Source organism: Boleophthalmus pectinirostris, unplaced genomic scaffold, assembly GCF_026225935.1.
Source record: "Boleophthalmus pectinirostris isolate CB_2022bp ecotype Guang Dong unplaced genomic scaffold, ASM2622593v1 HiC_scaffold_19, whole genome shotgun sequence".
In the NCBI taxonomy this organism is placed as follows: domain Eukaryota; kingdom Metazoa; phylum Chordata; class Actinopteri; order Gobiiformes; family Gobiidae; genus Boleophthalmus; species Boleophthalmus pectinirostris.
The window spans coordinates 15830331-15847540 of NW_026571140.1; the positions used below are offsets into that span (position 1 = coordinate 15830331).

A 17210-nucleotide genomic window follows, 5' to 3' on the forward strand; every position below is an offset into this window, starting at 1 on the left:
GCCATATAGGTCAGAGAACTCTTTTTTTAAATTGTCGTTGATGTATGAAGATTGACCAGTTGATTTGTTAAAGAATTCACAAGACGACAATACAACTATACATGGCATTTTATCACTGCATCATGTCAGTACTTTTTTACACCACAGTTGTTATCTATGCATTTGTTACACTCTTACATCTTACCCCAGACTGCAGGTCTTTCAGCGTGTGCGTCAAGATGATGTTGAAAACAGCATGTGATCGACTGCTCTCCTCGTTCATGTTAGTAGCAGCAACAGTCCGAGACTTGTTCCCTTCTGACATGAGAGACTCAATGTCCTGTCAAGAAATTAGACAACAACAAGACAAAAGATCTGTCATTCCCTAAACACTATTGCTATTGCTTTTACACATTAACAAGATTAGACTAGATAGACTGTGTCATGATATTTACCTTGTAACTGGCCACAGCTAGTCGAGAGAGGCCATCTACATAGGGTCCTAGTACTTTATGTTCTCTGACTTTAAGTGTTTGTCGGCCCCTGCAAGAAAAGGAAAATACAGATGACAACTCTTTCATTCAGTTCATGTATCAAAGCTCTTCAGTGAATATAGTCAAACAATGTTTGTGCATAATGAGATGTTTTTTGTGTGACTTCAAACTTAAACTGTGTTCACTTTAGTTTCTGGCTTCAGTTGCCTGTTTGTGAACTTCATCATTTCTAGAGTTAAAGCCATTCCCATATGGAAGTCAGATGGTGTTTTGACCATGGGCCACTTTACATAGGCCAGAGGCCATGTTGTAAGAAAAGGTCAAAGGTCATGCAGTCTGGGCAGCAGACTCTGGGACTAGAGCAGATTTACTGCTGACCTGCTGGACAAGACCCAACGTCCCTCACAGGCTGGGGAAGAAGGCTATAATTTTATTTACTGACCACAGCTGCTGGTGGTGCCCGGCTACACTAAGGGCTTAACATGCAAAACACCAATCAATGATTCTCCCCTGACAACATCTCTTTTTGTCATTTGTACTGAATTGGTATTTATGTAAAGAAATGACGCCAAGCACCAGGTCATACCCTTTGGGGTCAAGCAGATCTCGGACCTTCTCATTATAGATCTCCATGTAGGACACCTCAACAGTAAAATTCTCCTGCTCACGCTGTTCCTTCTGTGTTCGGTCAAACAAAGCACTGCATAAGCGGGGAATCAGCCCGGGCTGGTCCCCTGACCCCATCATGGTGTAGGATTTTCCTGAACCTGTAAAATATCAAGACATAGGCACAATAGAATTAAAACCATGTGGAAAGTAAAATACAGGCTCAATATAGAAAAGAGAAATATGTCAAAGATAAGATGTGCACTAGTTTTGTAGTGTTGACTGTACTTGTATCAGTACTATATGTTCTTTATATAAATTATGACCTATTTTTGAAATGCAGTACACACTTAAGACAAATGCCATTGTAATACAATAGTGACATAAAGCAGATTAATGATACTGCTGTAAAAAGTGCACAGCAAAGCCTCACTGGACCCTTTGTTTCTACATGCAGTACAGTAAAGATGCAATGTCCTGATTATTCACCCGTTTGTCCATAAGCAAAGATACAGGCGTTGTAGCCCAGAAAGGCATTGTTGAGAAGGCTTTCCCCAAGGCACTGGAAGACCACCTCCTGACCTGCAGACCAAATGTACAAAACATTACTATAATGTTGTCGTTCATTTTCCAATACTCTTGCATAATGTGATAGACCAACCTGCAAATTTTTCTGTATCCGACTCATCCATGGACCAGAAACAGTAATCATATGCAAACACCTAAAATACAAAGGCATTAGCAGCATTAGAAACAAAAAAAAATGAAATGCAAGATTTTTTTTTATCACACAAAGGTATCTTTAAATGTGTCATTATGCATAGAAATGGATTAGGTAGGTCAGTGCTATTCGTGTTGGTACCTTGGACTGGCTCCTGATGATGTTGGGAAGATCAAGGTTCACATGAACATGTAAACAGATAGAAAGAACATAAAAGGTTGGAGTAACCAACAGCAGTTTTCAAAAACTTCAATGTATCATCTTCCACGTAAAAAGAAAAATTTGTCATTACTGAAGGGGCAAAAACACATAACAGACTGGGCCCCTTGGCGTCCTTTGTTTTCAATTGACTCTTAGCTTTTACGTAACTTCCATTTGGTTTGCATAATATTTGCTTGTCACATGTCAAAATCAACAGTGTAAAGAAACCAGTCAATCTGTTTGCAATACAGTTGGCACAGAATTGTTCAAATTGTGTAAATGTGTGAAAGTGAAGCATGTGTGGCTGAAGGGCTGGTGGATGCGGGTGGCACTGTGGGGTGGGATCAGATGGTGGCATGGAGGGTTACTAGGTCAGAGTCGTGCTTGGAAATAAACACCACCGCGAGCAAGTAATGAGTCTACAAATAGAAACAATGACATTTACCAAGAGGAGGAGCACTGCTGATAACACGATGACTTAGAGAAGAGAAGCTAAGCTCACAGATATGTGAGAGTCAGCTCAAGCTAAAGACGCAGAGTGCATTGTATTACAGGGATTGATCTTTTGTTATAGTTGTATTATGTGTTTCAAATAAAGGAGAAACTATAAATTATTATGTTGTCATCTACTTTGTGCTAAAATACCTAAAGACATGGCAAAATAACTTACTGTGTTATTGTATAAATCTAAGTTTTCTTTTAATTTGATTTTAGGAACGAAGACAACAATCTGAAATTTTAAGAAGACATTGCTGCTTTCCACTAGTTTAGGTAAAAGGTAAATGTTTGCAAATCTTGAATTTCATGTAGTGTAAAGAATTCTAGACAGAATTAAACAGCAGATTTCCCCACACCTGTTTCTTTTTACAAATGCACATTCCTTTAAAACCAAGACTGCAGTAGTTGCACATTTCATTTCAGTGATTTATAATCCAATGTTTTAAAGTTTTATAAACATAGGCCATCGTAAAAAAAAAAAAAAAAATTAGGTCACGGTAAAAAAATTAAGAATTTAAATCCAATTCTCCATATGAACAAATTATCACGTTACATTCTTGTTGTTCAAATTTTTTCCTAGGACTGCAAGCATCCTACTTTTGCCCATGCCTCCCCATATGCATGTGCGCTGCAGGGGTAGAAATCAGCCTGGCAGGCCTGATGTATGCAGTGATGACAGCTGTCAGAGTGGCCTCAAAAGCTGCTGGCAACATGGGTCATTTAAGTCTGTGTGCAAATGTCTATTACAGCAGCTCCGGCCCCTGTCTGACCAATGACAGGACAGTACTAGTCAGGAGAGCCCTGGACCCTCCTCCTTTGCCTATGCCTGCTCCCTCTGCTCAGATCATCGTCATTTAAAAAATAACTTAATGCATGGCTGCTTCCCCCTCCCTCTCCTGCTCCTCTACTGTTCATGTTCAGGCATTCTTTCCTCATCCCTGGGACTGTACCATCCGTGGCTGTGAGGGAAGAACTGAGGAGAGGAGGATGGGGTGGAAGTGAGCACTTACATCGAAAAGGCCAGACAAAGGAATGTAGAGTCTAAGACATTTCAAGAGAACACTTTTTGGTATTTCAGTTTAGTATTCAATTTGACTCATCTGCTTAAAAATTTCAATTTCATTAATCCACAATAAAATATGTTGCATTTAAGCATTATCATATTCTCCAAGTCTATAATGTTTGCAAATAATTTACACTTCATTTGAAGAAAACATTAAGGTTTTATTTAGCCATTTTACATTAATTGGCACCATTAGTGTGATTTCTCAAGTTTTTTCTAAGGCTTCTCCACCAAGTGCATTGTATTACAGGGATCGGTCTTTTGTTATAGTTGTACTATGTGTTTCAAATAAAGGAGAAAGCACAAATTATTATGCTGTCATCTACATTGTGCTAAAATACCAAAACACATGGCAAAATAGCTTACTGTGTTATTGTATAAATCTAAGTTTTCTTTGAATTTGATCTCAGGCACAAAGACAACAACCTGGAATTTTAAGAAGACATTGCTGCTTCAAGTCTATAATGTTTGCAAATAATTTTCACTTAATTTCAAGAAAACATTAAGGTTTTCTTTAGCCATTTTAAATTAATTAACGCTATTAGTGTGATCTCTCAAGTTTTTTCTAAGGCTTCCCCACCAAGGGTACAAGAACCGGGTGAAAATTAAAAGTATTTAAATTTTTTATTTATTTATTTTTTTTTTTACATCTTTAAGAACGTTTTGGAGGATTCTGGACATCAGGATCATTAAAATAAGACAATAAAATAAACTACGTACATTATACTATAATAAACAGATGTATTTGCCCTGTACCTGAGAGACAAAGCTTAGGGGGTACTTGGGAACCACTACTCTAAAGATTAGGTAGGCTACTGCAACACAAATCTATACAATGGAGATATAAGCACAAATGTCCAAAACAAAACATATTTTACCAAGGTGTGGAATTTAAACTTATGTGTTTTCCTGCCATTGCCACATTTGAACAAAATTATTACTGAAATAGAGGAAACCCCATTCTTAGGGCCTGAACAATTACATACAAGTGCTAAGTGTGCAGTCTCATGTGGACAAGTTCAACATCATTCCAACGTACACAGGCTTACACAGCCTCTTTTGTGCATCCCCGTGGAAACTGAGCTACTTGTGTTTGCCTCTCTGACATCTGACAGGAGACAGATTGTTGTCAGATTGTGTCAACATTGAATTTACCAGTCCTATGCAAACAGCCTTTGGTCACCAGGCAAAGCAGCTATAGCGTCTAACCACATGTCTGTGGGCAAGTTCACTATTCAAGGACGAGGTGCCCTGGAATTCAACTCTGAACATCCCTGGTCATGGGATACTCAAAGGTTGTATAGTATAACATTAACATACTTCAACATATTACATTTACTTTAATTTGAATATCCATGTAAAATGCTTCAGTAGACTGGGTTAATTTTTTTTTTGCTGAAAGACAGGTCAGAATTCCATGTTATAGTAATGCTGCTGAGTCTGACTATTTAGGATTAAACAAAAGTACATAAAAAAGAAAATTAGAAAAAGAGGAAGCAAAGCATTTACAAGCTTTTAAAAGTAAGCTCTGTTCATTCAGTAGTTATAATGTTACATGTGTTTTCACAGTACTTAATGGTTGTCATGTAATGTAGTCAATTTTTCCAATGCACCTCCTTGAGAAACATACTAAAATTATACACTAATGTCACCATTCCTGTGAGTCACAGGGAGAGGAAATTTGAGGAAATAAAAAGCCAAGCCTGCATTGTGGGCTCTGAAACTGCAGGAAAAACTGACTCGGGCAGACACTGGCACCACACAAACGGTTCAGGACTAACAGAGCGCAGAGCTGAACACAGTCTTAAATGTCATGAACAACAAATACATTATGAGAACTTTACTAGTGAGATCACAGCATTGGAACTAATTTGAAACGCCCAGTGGCTTAAAAATATTTCCCAGAGTTCAATTATATCAGCAGCACTTAATGGCACCCTTTCAACCATTTACAGCAGATCTATACATCAGTCAATACCGGCCAGAGAGAGTCAAGAGAAGCTGCGTTAACACTTTAATGGGGCCACAGAGTGAAACAAAAGTCAGGAGTTAATCCACAGTGGTAAAAAGGATTCTCTCAGTCAAACAGCTAGATTAGCCTCTTCAAATGCTATGTGAATAGTGGTGGGTGCGATAAAAACAAAATGAATGTCTTAATATTTTACTGGAGTATACTGACAATGCTATTCAGACAATATTATATGTCACTTCTATGTTTATTAAACAACCAAAATTTGTATTAATTGACAAAAATTGTATATTATTAAACTAATAAATATTTTTTATTTATATTACATAGATTATCAATACAGGCCAGGCAACAGTAAAAAAAAGTAGTGAGTCAGTCAGCTGAAGATTTGGCCATTTATATATAAAATATCAGAGTTACACATAATTCACAAGTTTGATCTGTCTTTATTGTTTCCTATAGTACAGTATAGTATAGTTTAGTGCATAATTTGTTGTTTTTGTTCATGTACAGGTGCAGTCTTGCCTCCTTTTAGTCGATCCGTTTCTTTAGTCGACTACAGCCTTGAATTGGCACAAAACTTAGCCCAAAGTGCAAAAATTTCACTTAATACTACCCTACTTTTGGAAGTTTACATCTATCCTAAATGTAAACATGGGGAGGCCATGTGTAGTGGCTGTCTTACATGTTTAAACAGTCAGGAAGATGACTAAATGCTTTGCATCCCCAGTTCCAACAAAGGGTTTCTTGATAGACTGGCTAGATAAGCAAATTACATGCACCTGCATCATCACAGCTCACTTCCTTGGTTTAGCTTTAACAAGTAAAACAAGGAAAATCTAAAAAATAAACAAATATGGCAGCAGTACCAACAATCTAGATGAAGCCATGCGCCGTCTGCTAGTTTGTTCTTTTGTCAAAGAGGGATGCAGAGAAAAGCTATAGCTCGGCTCTTGTTCAGTCCACCATAAAAGTCAGCAGACAAAGTTTATGACCGACAGATGCTGGAGGAGAAGTACGCCTCTTCCCCCCTTCACCACCATCTCCTAACTCAAGAGCTTCACGGTCACCGATGGCGACCCCGAGCTCACCTCCTCGTGTTACCACGGAAACGGAAGAGCCGAGAAAAAGGGAGGAAGCTGTGGTGGTGGGAAGTTATGACCCAGTGAGAAGTGAGGGAGTGAGTTTTATGCTTTGATTGTCTCTGTCTTTTTTCCAGGCATAAGTAGCACCCTCTTGGACACTCTGGCACGACAACTCAAGTCGCTTCTCACATGCACCAAGCCAGAATTATTTACTACATCTGATCAGGCAGTCTGCAGCCAGCTCGCACAAGCCACAAGGGAATCTTTCTTCCGATGCAGCTGGTTTGTTCAAAGATGGCTGCTTGGAATTTACTAAGGCATGCTCCGTGATTTTTAATTGAGTAAATAAAAGGCAATAAATATAGTCCCTTAAAAGCTTCTGTACCTGATTTTTACCGTTTAAAAACATTAAAACAGTTCATTTTAAAACAGTGCAAAGTTATTTTCACTTACCTTATGCATTCTGAGCATTCTAATAATTCACCAAGATCAGTTTATAAGCGCTATTCACAACTTTCAGAGGCCAAAGTGGAGTTTTGACATCACCATAAAGCTAACCTCAACTAGTACGCTAACAAAGTCATCCTGAATACTCAAAACAATAAAATGTGTTCTAATTAGATACAGATAGCATGCAGCTGACTTATTTAAGCCTTAAGAAATGTTCATACAATATATCTGTACTGGGGCAAGATGCATTTTACTCAAATAGGTACAGGCTCTTTAACACATTTGTAAGTAGTTTCTTCAATCACTGGTTTAAATTGACACACTACAAATACAAATACATTAAAGAGGACCCACTGTGCTTGTGTCTGCTATATAGTTATACTCTATGATATCTGTGGATCATCATATTATCATTTGCAATTAAATTGCAAAATTTATCTAAAAAAAAACTTAATAAAAAGAAACAAGTTAGCTGACTTTCACTAGTAAACTTCCACTAGCAACTCCGACACCCCCCCCAATGGATAGCTGACATCACGCTAGCACATAGCAATTTTTTTCTTTCATTTCTATCTATATGACTACATGATGCTGCAGAATCCTACGCCTATCATGGATTAAGAAAATAAAACTGAAGAAAGAAGTTAGTACAAAACAGTGGATGTATGCAGGTGACACTGAAAACGGGATTAATCTGCAATTTGATTGATCAAACATGCACAAATCACAAAATAAACAACTTCGATGGGGTAAATGTGAAGGGAAACAACTATAACATGGTTAAAAGCTATGAAAAGTCGATTTTGCATAACAGGTCTGCTTTAAAATATCATGTGTAGTGTGTAAATAACTATTTAAAATACCTCATGTACCTCTTAGTTTTAGTACTGCATGAAATAGATTAGCTTACAATGTGTGAATGTTTGTCAAGTTAAATCAAGCCTCCCCAGCTCAATTTCCTTATGCAATTAGGTGAAATTATGTGGACAAACGGATTAAAAAAGGATGACCTATTCCATCAGGATTCGAGAACTTTGAGAGCTAAAGAGGAAAAAGGACTAAATACTAAAATGTGCATAGATACAAAGAAAATAAATCACATTATATACAGAAAGTAGATGTGTCTTTGTATAGTATTATGGTCTGTGGTCTTCGAGAACAATCAGTGTTTATTTTTTTGGTGAATTCATTATGTAATCTGGTTTGAGCTTAGTGCCAACCTTCTCACGATCCTTGACATGGGAAAGACAACTGTGATCCTACTTTAAAGATGTAGGTTTAAAAATGGAATTCAACAATCCTTCAAAAGAAAGAATTCAATTGTCTGGTGAAATCAGGCGAGAGAAAGTAATCACATTAACATCAACTATGTGCAAAACACCTGTCAGTGGGTTCCAGCTGCTGAGTCTGCTTCCTGCCAAGATCTGCATTATGAGGGCAGAGGAACATTCCATACAAATCTGGCATTAAGTCATTAAGCAGCAGTATTCGGACAAGAACTATGCAACACAGTTGTGCAGCAACAAGCTAAATAAGCAGCACTAGTGCCATTTTAATCCAACACAATTATTAAGTGCTTATAATCACCAAATTACCTGGAGTCTTTGGACAGGTTGGTCCCTGCTGGATGAAGGATGGTCTGGTTCTTCATCATCTCCACTACACATTTTGTATTTAGTTCTTTCTCTGTGAATTATATAAAAAGAGCAAAAAAAGAACGAATTACCAGCAGCAGTAGCACACTAATACAACAGAACATGTTATGTTATGGCCTTAATTTTATTCAGGGAAATTATTTTGTCAGGATTGTGTCATCATACCTCAAAGAATCCATAGTTAACTTCATGTTAAATCAATGAAAATTTTAAAAGGTGAAAACAACTGGATTACTCTTGACACAAAATATTCTGACACTATAGTTAGTGTAATTGTAATTGGCAAGCAGAACAACTGACAGCAAAATGTCCTTTTAACTTTGAGTGAGTATTAAGATAATCAATAATACAGGACATGTTGAGGCAATCAGTCGCTGTGTCTCCATGACCCCACAGAAAAGGGTCTCACATGCTCGCTGAGGCTTATTTACACTATGATGCAACATTTCTGAACACCAGAGGCAGCTTTCTGAACTACTGTACTTGTTGCACTTGTAACCCCTCACAAATACAAACTTAATGTTCCATTTTGACAAAGAAAAGCTTGAAGTATTGAGAATAAACTCTATTTGTGAGAAAAGGTGCTCTTAAGAACAACTATTTTTAGAATTAAGTATTTTTATAACAAAAATGCACTAATCCCACATGTCAAAAACAAGACATATTTATGACTATAATGGTATAGTGGGTAACTTTAGTCATCTGGGGTCCACCATGTCAATAACAGATTCCTTAACAGATCATTTTGTTGATAAGATAAAACCTATTCCTTGATAAATGACAACACAGAGAAATGCCCTCTGTCAAATAATGACCATAGTTCAATGCAAGAATAGCACTTTACACTCTTCATTGTTTGCTCAAGGTAACAGCAAGGACCCACACCATAAAACATCCTTTACCAGCTTGAATGTGTTGTCCCTTAAACCATATTACTATATTGTTGCTATTTAAATGCACACTAACAAACGTATTTGAGTTGTGATTGTGAATCCCTTTTAAAACTAGTTTGGTGATTTAATATGCATTACAGTACAGTACAGTACAGTACAGTACAGTACAGTACTTACAAAAATAATACAATACCCTCATAGCAGTCTAAATATATCTTTGACAATTTGTCTCCCAGAGACACCTGAACAGCTGTTGGTGTGATGAATGTGCCATGCACATGACTACCTATGTGCATAAGTACACTGTGCATGTAGTTTGAGCATATAGAGTTAAAGAGCAAAAACGTAGATATAGAGAGGATTTCCTTGACTGAAATGACTCGGTTCCAGCCTACATTACCCATGCGTCCCTTTTCCAATAGCCACTTCCTGTTGAACAGAGGGGAAAGTGTGATGTGACGTTGTCAGGATAAATGAAACCATTGTTATTTGCTGCTTCGTGCTTCGTTGCCAGCTCCCAGTTTCCACTGGGTTCTCGATGGACATTGTTGCTCTACCAACGCTCAGGTCTGGCACTATATATAAAAGCAAGAAAAGGTCTCCTGTGCTGGTGTTGGTGTTGCTGTGCCTGAGTTTGTCTGTGTTTTTAGAAGGACACGGCTATGGGAAGCATGCACAGTTACACAACGTAGCAAATATTCAATCTGAATGACTCCCTTCCTGCCTTTGTCCAGGCAAGCAGATACACCAGTAACTAACCTGGGACACTGGGCAAATGCTTCAGGTTTAGTCCATGAAAATATTCACAGGTTTAAATCACTGAGTTTTAGGCAAAGTGAAAAGGCAAATAAATGTAATATTAAAAACAAAGATGCTTTACAAATGTCAGACACCTGATAGCTTTTCGCAACAAGCTCCTACTCAAGGTTTATGGTACAGCCTACATGTCTATATGAAAGGCGGGCGATCCACTGCCTCGGTCTTGTGACCAACTTCCCCAGCACAGAACAGAGAGAGTAATACACGTGGTGCAGTCAGCCGGGTGTCGGTCAAATACAGTACTGCATCAGTTTCCTCCTCCTTTCATGAGAAACACTGGCCCTCACAGCACAAAACTCTTACACCCAGCCTAACATGGGGCACACAAAATGCCTTGACTGTTTAATTGTTATACAGATGATCTCAAACCAGCACTGCTGTCCAATTACACCCTCATCACTGCAGGTTAATTCAAGTTTCTTGCAATACAGTGTTAACCAACAGGCAGTTAGTCTTAAGGTCATTTATCATGTAGTAAAGAAATCCAATTGTATAGCAGTCAGCTACAATAGAAGCCTGCACCCTACATTTGCTGTCAGGACAGGATGGACAGCTTTTTCTTCTCAACTTAAGCAACAGCTTATTACACTAAATCATGGTGACTGGCTACTATTGACATTTAATTCCCAGGAAATTAAAATGACAATAAGACAAGCATATGCCCGTGAGTGTGTGGCACTGCCTGGGAATAATACAAACCAGCTTGGTGGTTTGAAAAAAAAAAAAAAAAAAGAATATGACACGCATGTTTATTAGTGAGACGTGTGATTGTTGTTTATGTAGAGGCCAGTGCCTGAAATCTTCTTACCTCTTCTGTTCATGGGCCGGACACGGACAGCCACCTTGACATTGGAGTCATCCAGACTAGGCTCCCCCATGGTGACCCTTATGATGGGTAAAGCTGATCCAAAGCAAATCAGCCGTTCATATACAGATACATCCAATAAGTGGAAACGATGCGCTAGCCGGGGAGACCGCCAGCTAGCTTCGCTCAGGACTACTCCATAGATCAGGCATGTTCAAGGAAAAAAATCCACAGGAAGACAGCCGCTGCGTTTTATTTTCAGCCGCTGCTCATACTCTGTTATTTAGTCCCATTGGAATCTGTCAAAATAAAAAAGAATACACAATGGGTGTAACAGCTGTGGGTGGTATTGCGTCTTGTCCGTGCTTACTATATTTAATCCCAAAGACTGGCTAGCGAGCTAATTTCCCTAATAAAGCGAAGGGGCTCAGCGCAAGAAAGGCATGTTTCCATTCCTCTGTCGACATAACGCGTCTCCGCTATAACAAGTACTTCTGCTGCATACCTTATGTTTTCCATGGCAGTGGCAACACCGTTATTCTGAAACTAGAGCGGAGACAACAAGGAGAGAACCGCCCGGTGCTCTCCTCTTTCAGCTGACAAACGGAGTCCAGTAGTCCACCATCCGCCCTCAGAGTCCCATGGACCGTACCCAATTTGCATCGCTACCCAATTTGCTTCATAAAAATCTTTGCGCATGCGCAAGTTAGCGTGCCATGGTGTCTACGGTAAGCCTAATGTGACAACAGACAGCTTTTGTCACCCATATCAAAATAGTGGTGAATTAAAAATATTCACATTTCAGCGACAAAAACGAGACGACCCTGATACACAGCCTCTAGATAACATGAAATATTGAAATAATATAGTATAAATGGCACAGTGATGCTGTTAGGCTAGTTTACTTAATAGACAAACTGAAAACTGACACAAATCAGGCAACTGAGCTAGACTCCTCCAGTAAGCAACAAACGAAAGCAGTCTCAGCGCTTCCGTCAGCAATTTCATATTAAGACATCGTAAAAGCTTTCTCATAACCATTTATATATTACAGTTTGTGTTGAAATAGATTGAAAGATATGTTTTTACGAAGCAGTGAAAAAGTTTGACATGTCTGGATATGTTCCGAATAACTAATACGTGGGTTTCTTTTAAAAGCCACCCCACCCACATTGCGACTAGCGGTTCTTGAGCCTTGATTTTATACTAGTCACTCCGACGAAGTGGTGAATGATAAGGGGAAACGTAAAGGGACAAACATGATATTTTTGTGATATTTATGCTGCAGTTTGCTATAGAAAATAGCGAACGCAGCGTCCATGATTAGCTGCCATTTGTACAGACCTGTTACTTAGAGTAACAAAACAATAAAGTTTAGAAATGTTAAGACACAACATTCTCACCATATACTCGTAATCCTGACCCACAATTTAGAATAGAATCATCAAGAAATGTATCTACCTACGGCCTCCATCCCGAGATAAAATAGTTTTGGTGTTTTTCCCAAAAATGTGAGCCCCCTATGGACCCCAGAGGAGCACACTTCCGTTTACTGCCCTCGACTTCCCTAGCTGATGTCAAGAGTGGATTTCAAAATAATCTACCACTGGTTGCATTGATGGCACTGATGAGCCCTTTGCTAAATTAGTTCAATTATTTTAAACGAAAAGACAAAAAATGCATAAAATAGATCATAATTGTTTTGTTTTTTTAAGCTTTCTTTCATTTCGGTTGTGTTGGTTGCACAGAAAAACAGAAAAGTCGCAAAGTTGTTGAGGATTTAGAATAGATGGCAGACAGCGCCAACCTGCAAATGATCAGCAGAGAAACTACTTTTTTGGTCACTAGGTGGCACTCTTTAGTCAGCACCACGCGGTGAGCAATCAACTTTAAATGAACTGAATACATTTTGGGGTTGTGATGTAGTCAAGCATTTATTCCCACAGAGGACTTAAGATACACATATTACAAAGTCAATAATAGGATGTAGCTTATATCATGTTAATTGTTTTTTGAAGCCTATATTTGATAAGATGTTTATGTCATATAAACTGAGGTGCAATCAGCAAGCGAGCAAGGCAAACCATCCCCTACCACCCACTACATTTGAAATGCTACAGGCTTTTTACACCGTATGTGGCAGCAAATGTGGCAGAAGATCTTCCAGAAAAAAACATTTTGAGGGAATGGACCATTTTATCACTAAACAAAACACCAGAGCAGTGTAGGAACTTTCCTGCTGTCTTTACCTAGCTACCCCTGGACTTTGCTGTGATGCTGCAGGACACAGAGGAGAGACATTTCCAAAGTAGCTGCTTAATCTACCAGACCAGTCCTCCTGTTAAACTGCACGGAGAACTTTGTTTGAGACACAAAGGCAACTGAGACCTGCAGTAGAAATGCTGTTGCAACATCAACTGTTTGCTGCAGCAAAACTTGATTTTACCTCAGGATCAATTAAGTAGCTCTCTCATAAAGATGGTGTAATAATTAATAAATGTAGTATGTATTAATATATCAATAGTCTACAATGCATTTTGTGGTGATTCACAGATATACAGTGTTAACAGAGATGCATGCATTATCAGATGAATGACATATACCAGGCTACCAGTGTTTATTCTACAGACAGTAGCAGAAAGGGAAAACCTGTGCAATCCCTCTTTGCAAAGGGTACACTGAAGATGCTCTCCGAAACACACAGGATGTCCTGCAGGAAGTGACACCCAAGAGCGAGCATGTGAGTTTAGCCTGGACACTTGTATCCCCACCTTTAGAGAACATAAACAGAGTTGAACTTCCTGATGAGCCTGCTCAGCTTTCTCCCCTTCCTCTCTGTGATGCTGCTACTCCAGCAGACCAAGGATAACAGGATGGTTGATGCCACCACAGAAAGTCCACAAAATGTGTTCTCTCTCCAAAATGCCACTATCTCCTCAAAAGATTGAACTTGCTTAGTGGGTCCAGTTCAGTATATTGTTAAGATATACCCCTAGGTACTTACACCTCTGCTGACACCTCTCCACAAAGTCCTGAGTTAGCCTTCTATACTGTGTTATCTGTGAAGTGGTTAATGAGAATGCAGAATCATCTGAGAACTCCTGCAGAACACAACTTTCTGTGTCCAGGTCAACTGCTGAGGGCCTGTCACTGAACTCACCATAGAGCAGAGGTGGCCTTGAAATAGCCACAACACTGTCTTTATCAGATGGGGCATGAAATGGCAGAGATCTTGCCCTTTAGTCTGCAAGAAAATGACAAAATACAATTTTATCAAGATGAATGTTTGAGTATACAGTTATAGTTTCCTGTAGGGATGTAGGCCTTTAGTTGTTGAGTTGATTAAATGGACAATGGTGTCTTAGTCGACCAAAATTTGTATTTGTCTACTAATAATTTTATTTGTGTCATAAAGATTTATATGGAACAACAGCAGAAAAGAGAAGTTAGTGAGTGAGTTGGCTGAAGCTTTTTTTTTCTCTTTTGGTATGTAAAAAGGCAGATTAAACATAGTTCAGGAATTTAATCTGTCTTTATATAAATACTTTGTTTTCTCCTTGTACTTTTTTCTGTATAACTCGATATTTTTGCATGGTCTCCTGTGCAGTCTTGTAGATCTTGTGAGTGCAGTCTGTTAGGTACACAAAGATATGTCATAGTTTTGAGAGCTTTTGCGATGACCCATTTTGAATCAACTAACTGATCGGCAGGACATGTCTTTAGACGACCCAGTCTTTAATTTACATTTATGTTATGTAGGAGGTGTGGGACATGTTTGCATGATAGTTAGTTGGTAGTTTTGTTTTTAATAACAAAGTGGTCCTTGGTCTGAAACTGTTTGGCATGCAGTGCCTTGTAATAGCCACTACTAACACTGGGCTCTGATATATATTTTCATTTGTTATATACTGTACCTATTTTGAGATTGTACATCTAAGAATTTGTTCTTAATGTTTTGCCTGGTAAAATAAAGGTAAAATAAATCTTTGTGATCATGTGAAGTGTGTGTGAGAGCGTGCATAGATGTGGGTGTGGTGATGGCAGTGATAAGGACGGGGGGCTGAGGGGAAGGTCTGACTCCTTATCTTCTCCTTCGTTAAGATGATACGATTACAGTAATTGTTCCGGTCACTAATCAAACCAAAGCAGAAGAAGAGCGTGTGCTATGTGGTTATACCCAAAAGATGACTTGAGGATTTTAGGTTATTTTAGAATTACCAATACTTACTTGCTCCTTTAGATAAGAAAGCTCTTTGATCAAAATCTCATGAGGCCTCTGTTAATTCAGGTGCTATAAATTATTTTTCCTGTGTGAAATGTCAACCTCTTATTGTTGTTGGTTTTAATTACAACAAGATGAAAAATGTTATAAACATAGATGACTTTGAATCCATATTGAAGAAGAAAAAAAAATCAGTCTTTGACCATCTGCACACAGAGCGCTGGATCAGAGTAATCACAACTTAAGTAATGTGATGTCATCTTGTCTGTTACAAGAAGCAAAGCAATGCATCAATCCTCCCACAGTCAAACCAAAAGGGCTCCAACCAACCTAACCCTAATGGGATCTCAAATGGTTGCTTAATATAATTGCCCTCATTGCCTATTGCATGCAGAGCAGATGATGTGGGTTAGGGTTGCTTTTATTGTTGGGTGTTTGCAGGCTCGGGTTGGGAGGAGATCCAAGGTATAAAGCTAAAAGCAGGACCCTGGTTAGTAGACATTGGGGATGGCACTTTATGGCTTTGGTGGCCACGGCCCATGTAAGAATATGGCTGTCCATTACAGCAAGCCCTATTAGGTTAATGACTTAAGCAGTTTTATGGGTTTAAGCTCATTACTTAGACAGTTCAATCTAATCAGCTACTGTACTGGCAACCTCTGTGACAGCAACTGGTTTTGGTGAAAACAGACCCTAGGGTTTTCCCTGCTAGATTCCAAAGACTTTCATTATGGTGTGTATTAAAATGTGTCTGTATGAAAAATCTGATGATGGAAGGAAATTCAAACACGTCCAGTTTCATCAGACAAGTCCAAATGAACTTTCATGTTTTGGTCCTACTCACAGAAATCTACCTAGTCCAGACGGGAGACAACAATGAAAAACAGAACGCTCTTGGGCTCAGCTAGCCCTGCTTTTTTGTGCCTCATTCAATAAAGACATTGACAGGTTCACACTGACGCACATGTCTCTGTCAGTGTAGGGCACGTGAATCAAGTCTGCAATATTCAGGCTAAAAAGCAACATTAATTGAATCACTTTCATCAGTTTTTAAAATATGACTTACAATTGTGTTATAACAATCCAGCCACAGTGCATTATGCCATCTTTCCTATTTTAAATATCAAATCAAATGAAAAGTGAAAGCTTCAGTGATTCCTGGCCAGGATTTCAGATTTTGTGTGACCACAGAAGGAAAGTCAGACAGAAGGGAGAGTAAAATCTTAAAACAGAGACTATAGATTTAACCTCTCTTCTATTGTACTGATGAAGTTGCATACTGGACAATGGGTTAACCTATTTATTTATTTATTTAATTTTGCTTCTTCTTCTTCTTCTTTTTTTTTTTTTACAGGACATGATCCAGAATATTGTGACAAGGGGTAAAGAGTGTCAGAGCCAGAGAATCGAGCTGACAGCACTAAGATTGACACAAAACTTTGTGCTCAGCTTAGAGACCTCTTGACTACCAGGCAGTACTATTTAAAATGTTTTCATGTGTCCATTTGTGGCCACATTTTACTTTCATTTTAGTACCTTTCTAAAGGAAATGATTTGGATTTATAACATTGTACATGGTGCTGTGCAAAAGTCTATCAGTCTGAGAGAAATGTACCTTAGAAATGAAGACGTGTGTGCCAGTACGGGATGAAGATTTGCACATGATATTCACCGGTTTTTCAAATCAGCTGTCCGATGACCTTAATTCTAGGAGACACTCAGTAGCTCTAAATGATCTGATCATGTCAAA

General features: G+C 38.6%; 1 protein-coding gene across 7 annotated transcripts in view; it reads right to left on the reverse strand.

The window, feature by feature from the left end:
• The window catches only part of kif13ba (kinesin family member 13Ba), a 29224-nt gene extending 16412 nt beyond the window's left edge, over positions 1-12812 (reverse strand). For 4 of the 7 annotated variants that reach the window (XM_055154950.1, XM_055154951.1, XM_055154946.1 and 1 more), the window contains exons 1-9: positions 11744-11904; positions 11242-11537; positions 8662-8752; positions 1942-1954; positions 1741-1801; positions 1569-1661; positions 1060-1240; positions 435-522; positions 185-319 (exon numbers count right to left, since the gene is read on the reverse strand). In XM_055154950.1, coding sequence (XP_055010925.1) covers positions 185-319; positions 435-522; positions 1060-1240; positions 1569-1661; positions 1741-1801; positions 1942-1954; positions 8662-8752; positions 11242-11311 — 732 coding nt within the window. In that variant the 5' untranslated portion in view covers positions 11312-11537; positions 11744-11904. Of the gene's footprint in view, positions 1-184; positions 320-434; positions 523-1059; positions 1241-1568; positions 1662-1740; positions 1802-1941; positions 1955-8661; positions 8753-11241; positions 11538-11743; positions 11905-12641 lie in introns of those variants that run through there. The other 3 variants (XM_055154948.1, XM_055154947.1, XM_055154949.1) reach the window with 3 other exon arrangements.
• Positions 12813-17210: the final 4398 nt, after the last annotated feature.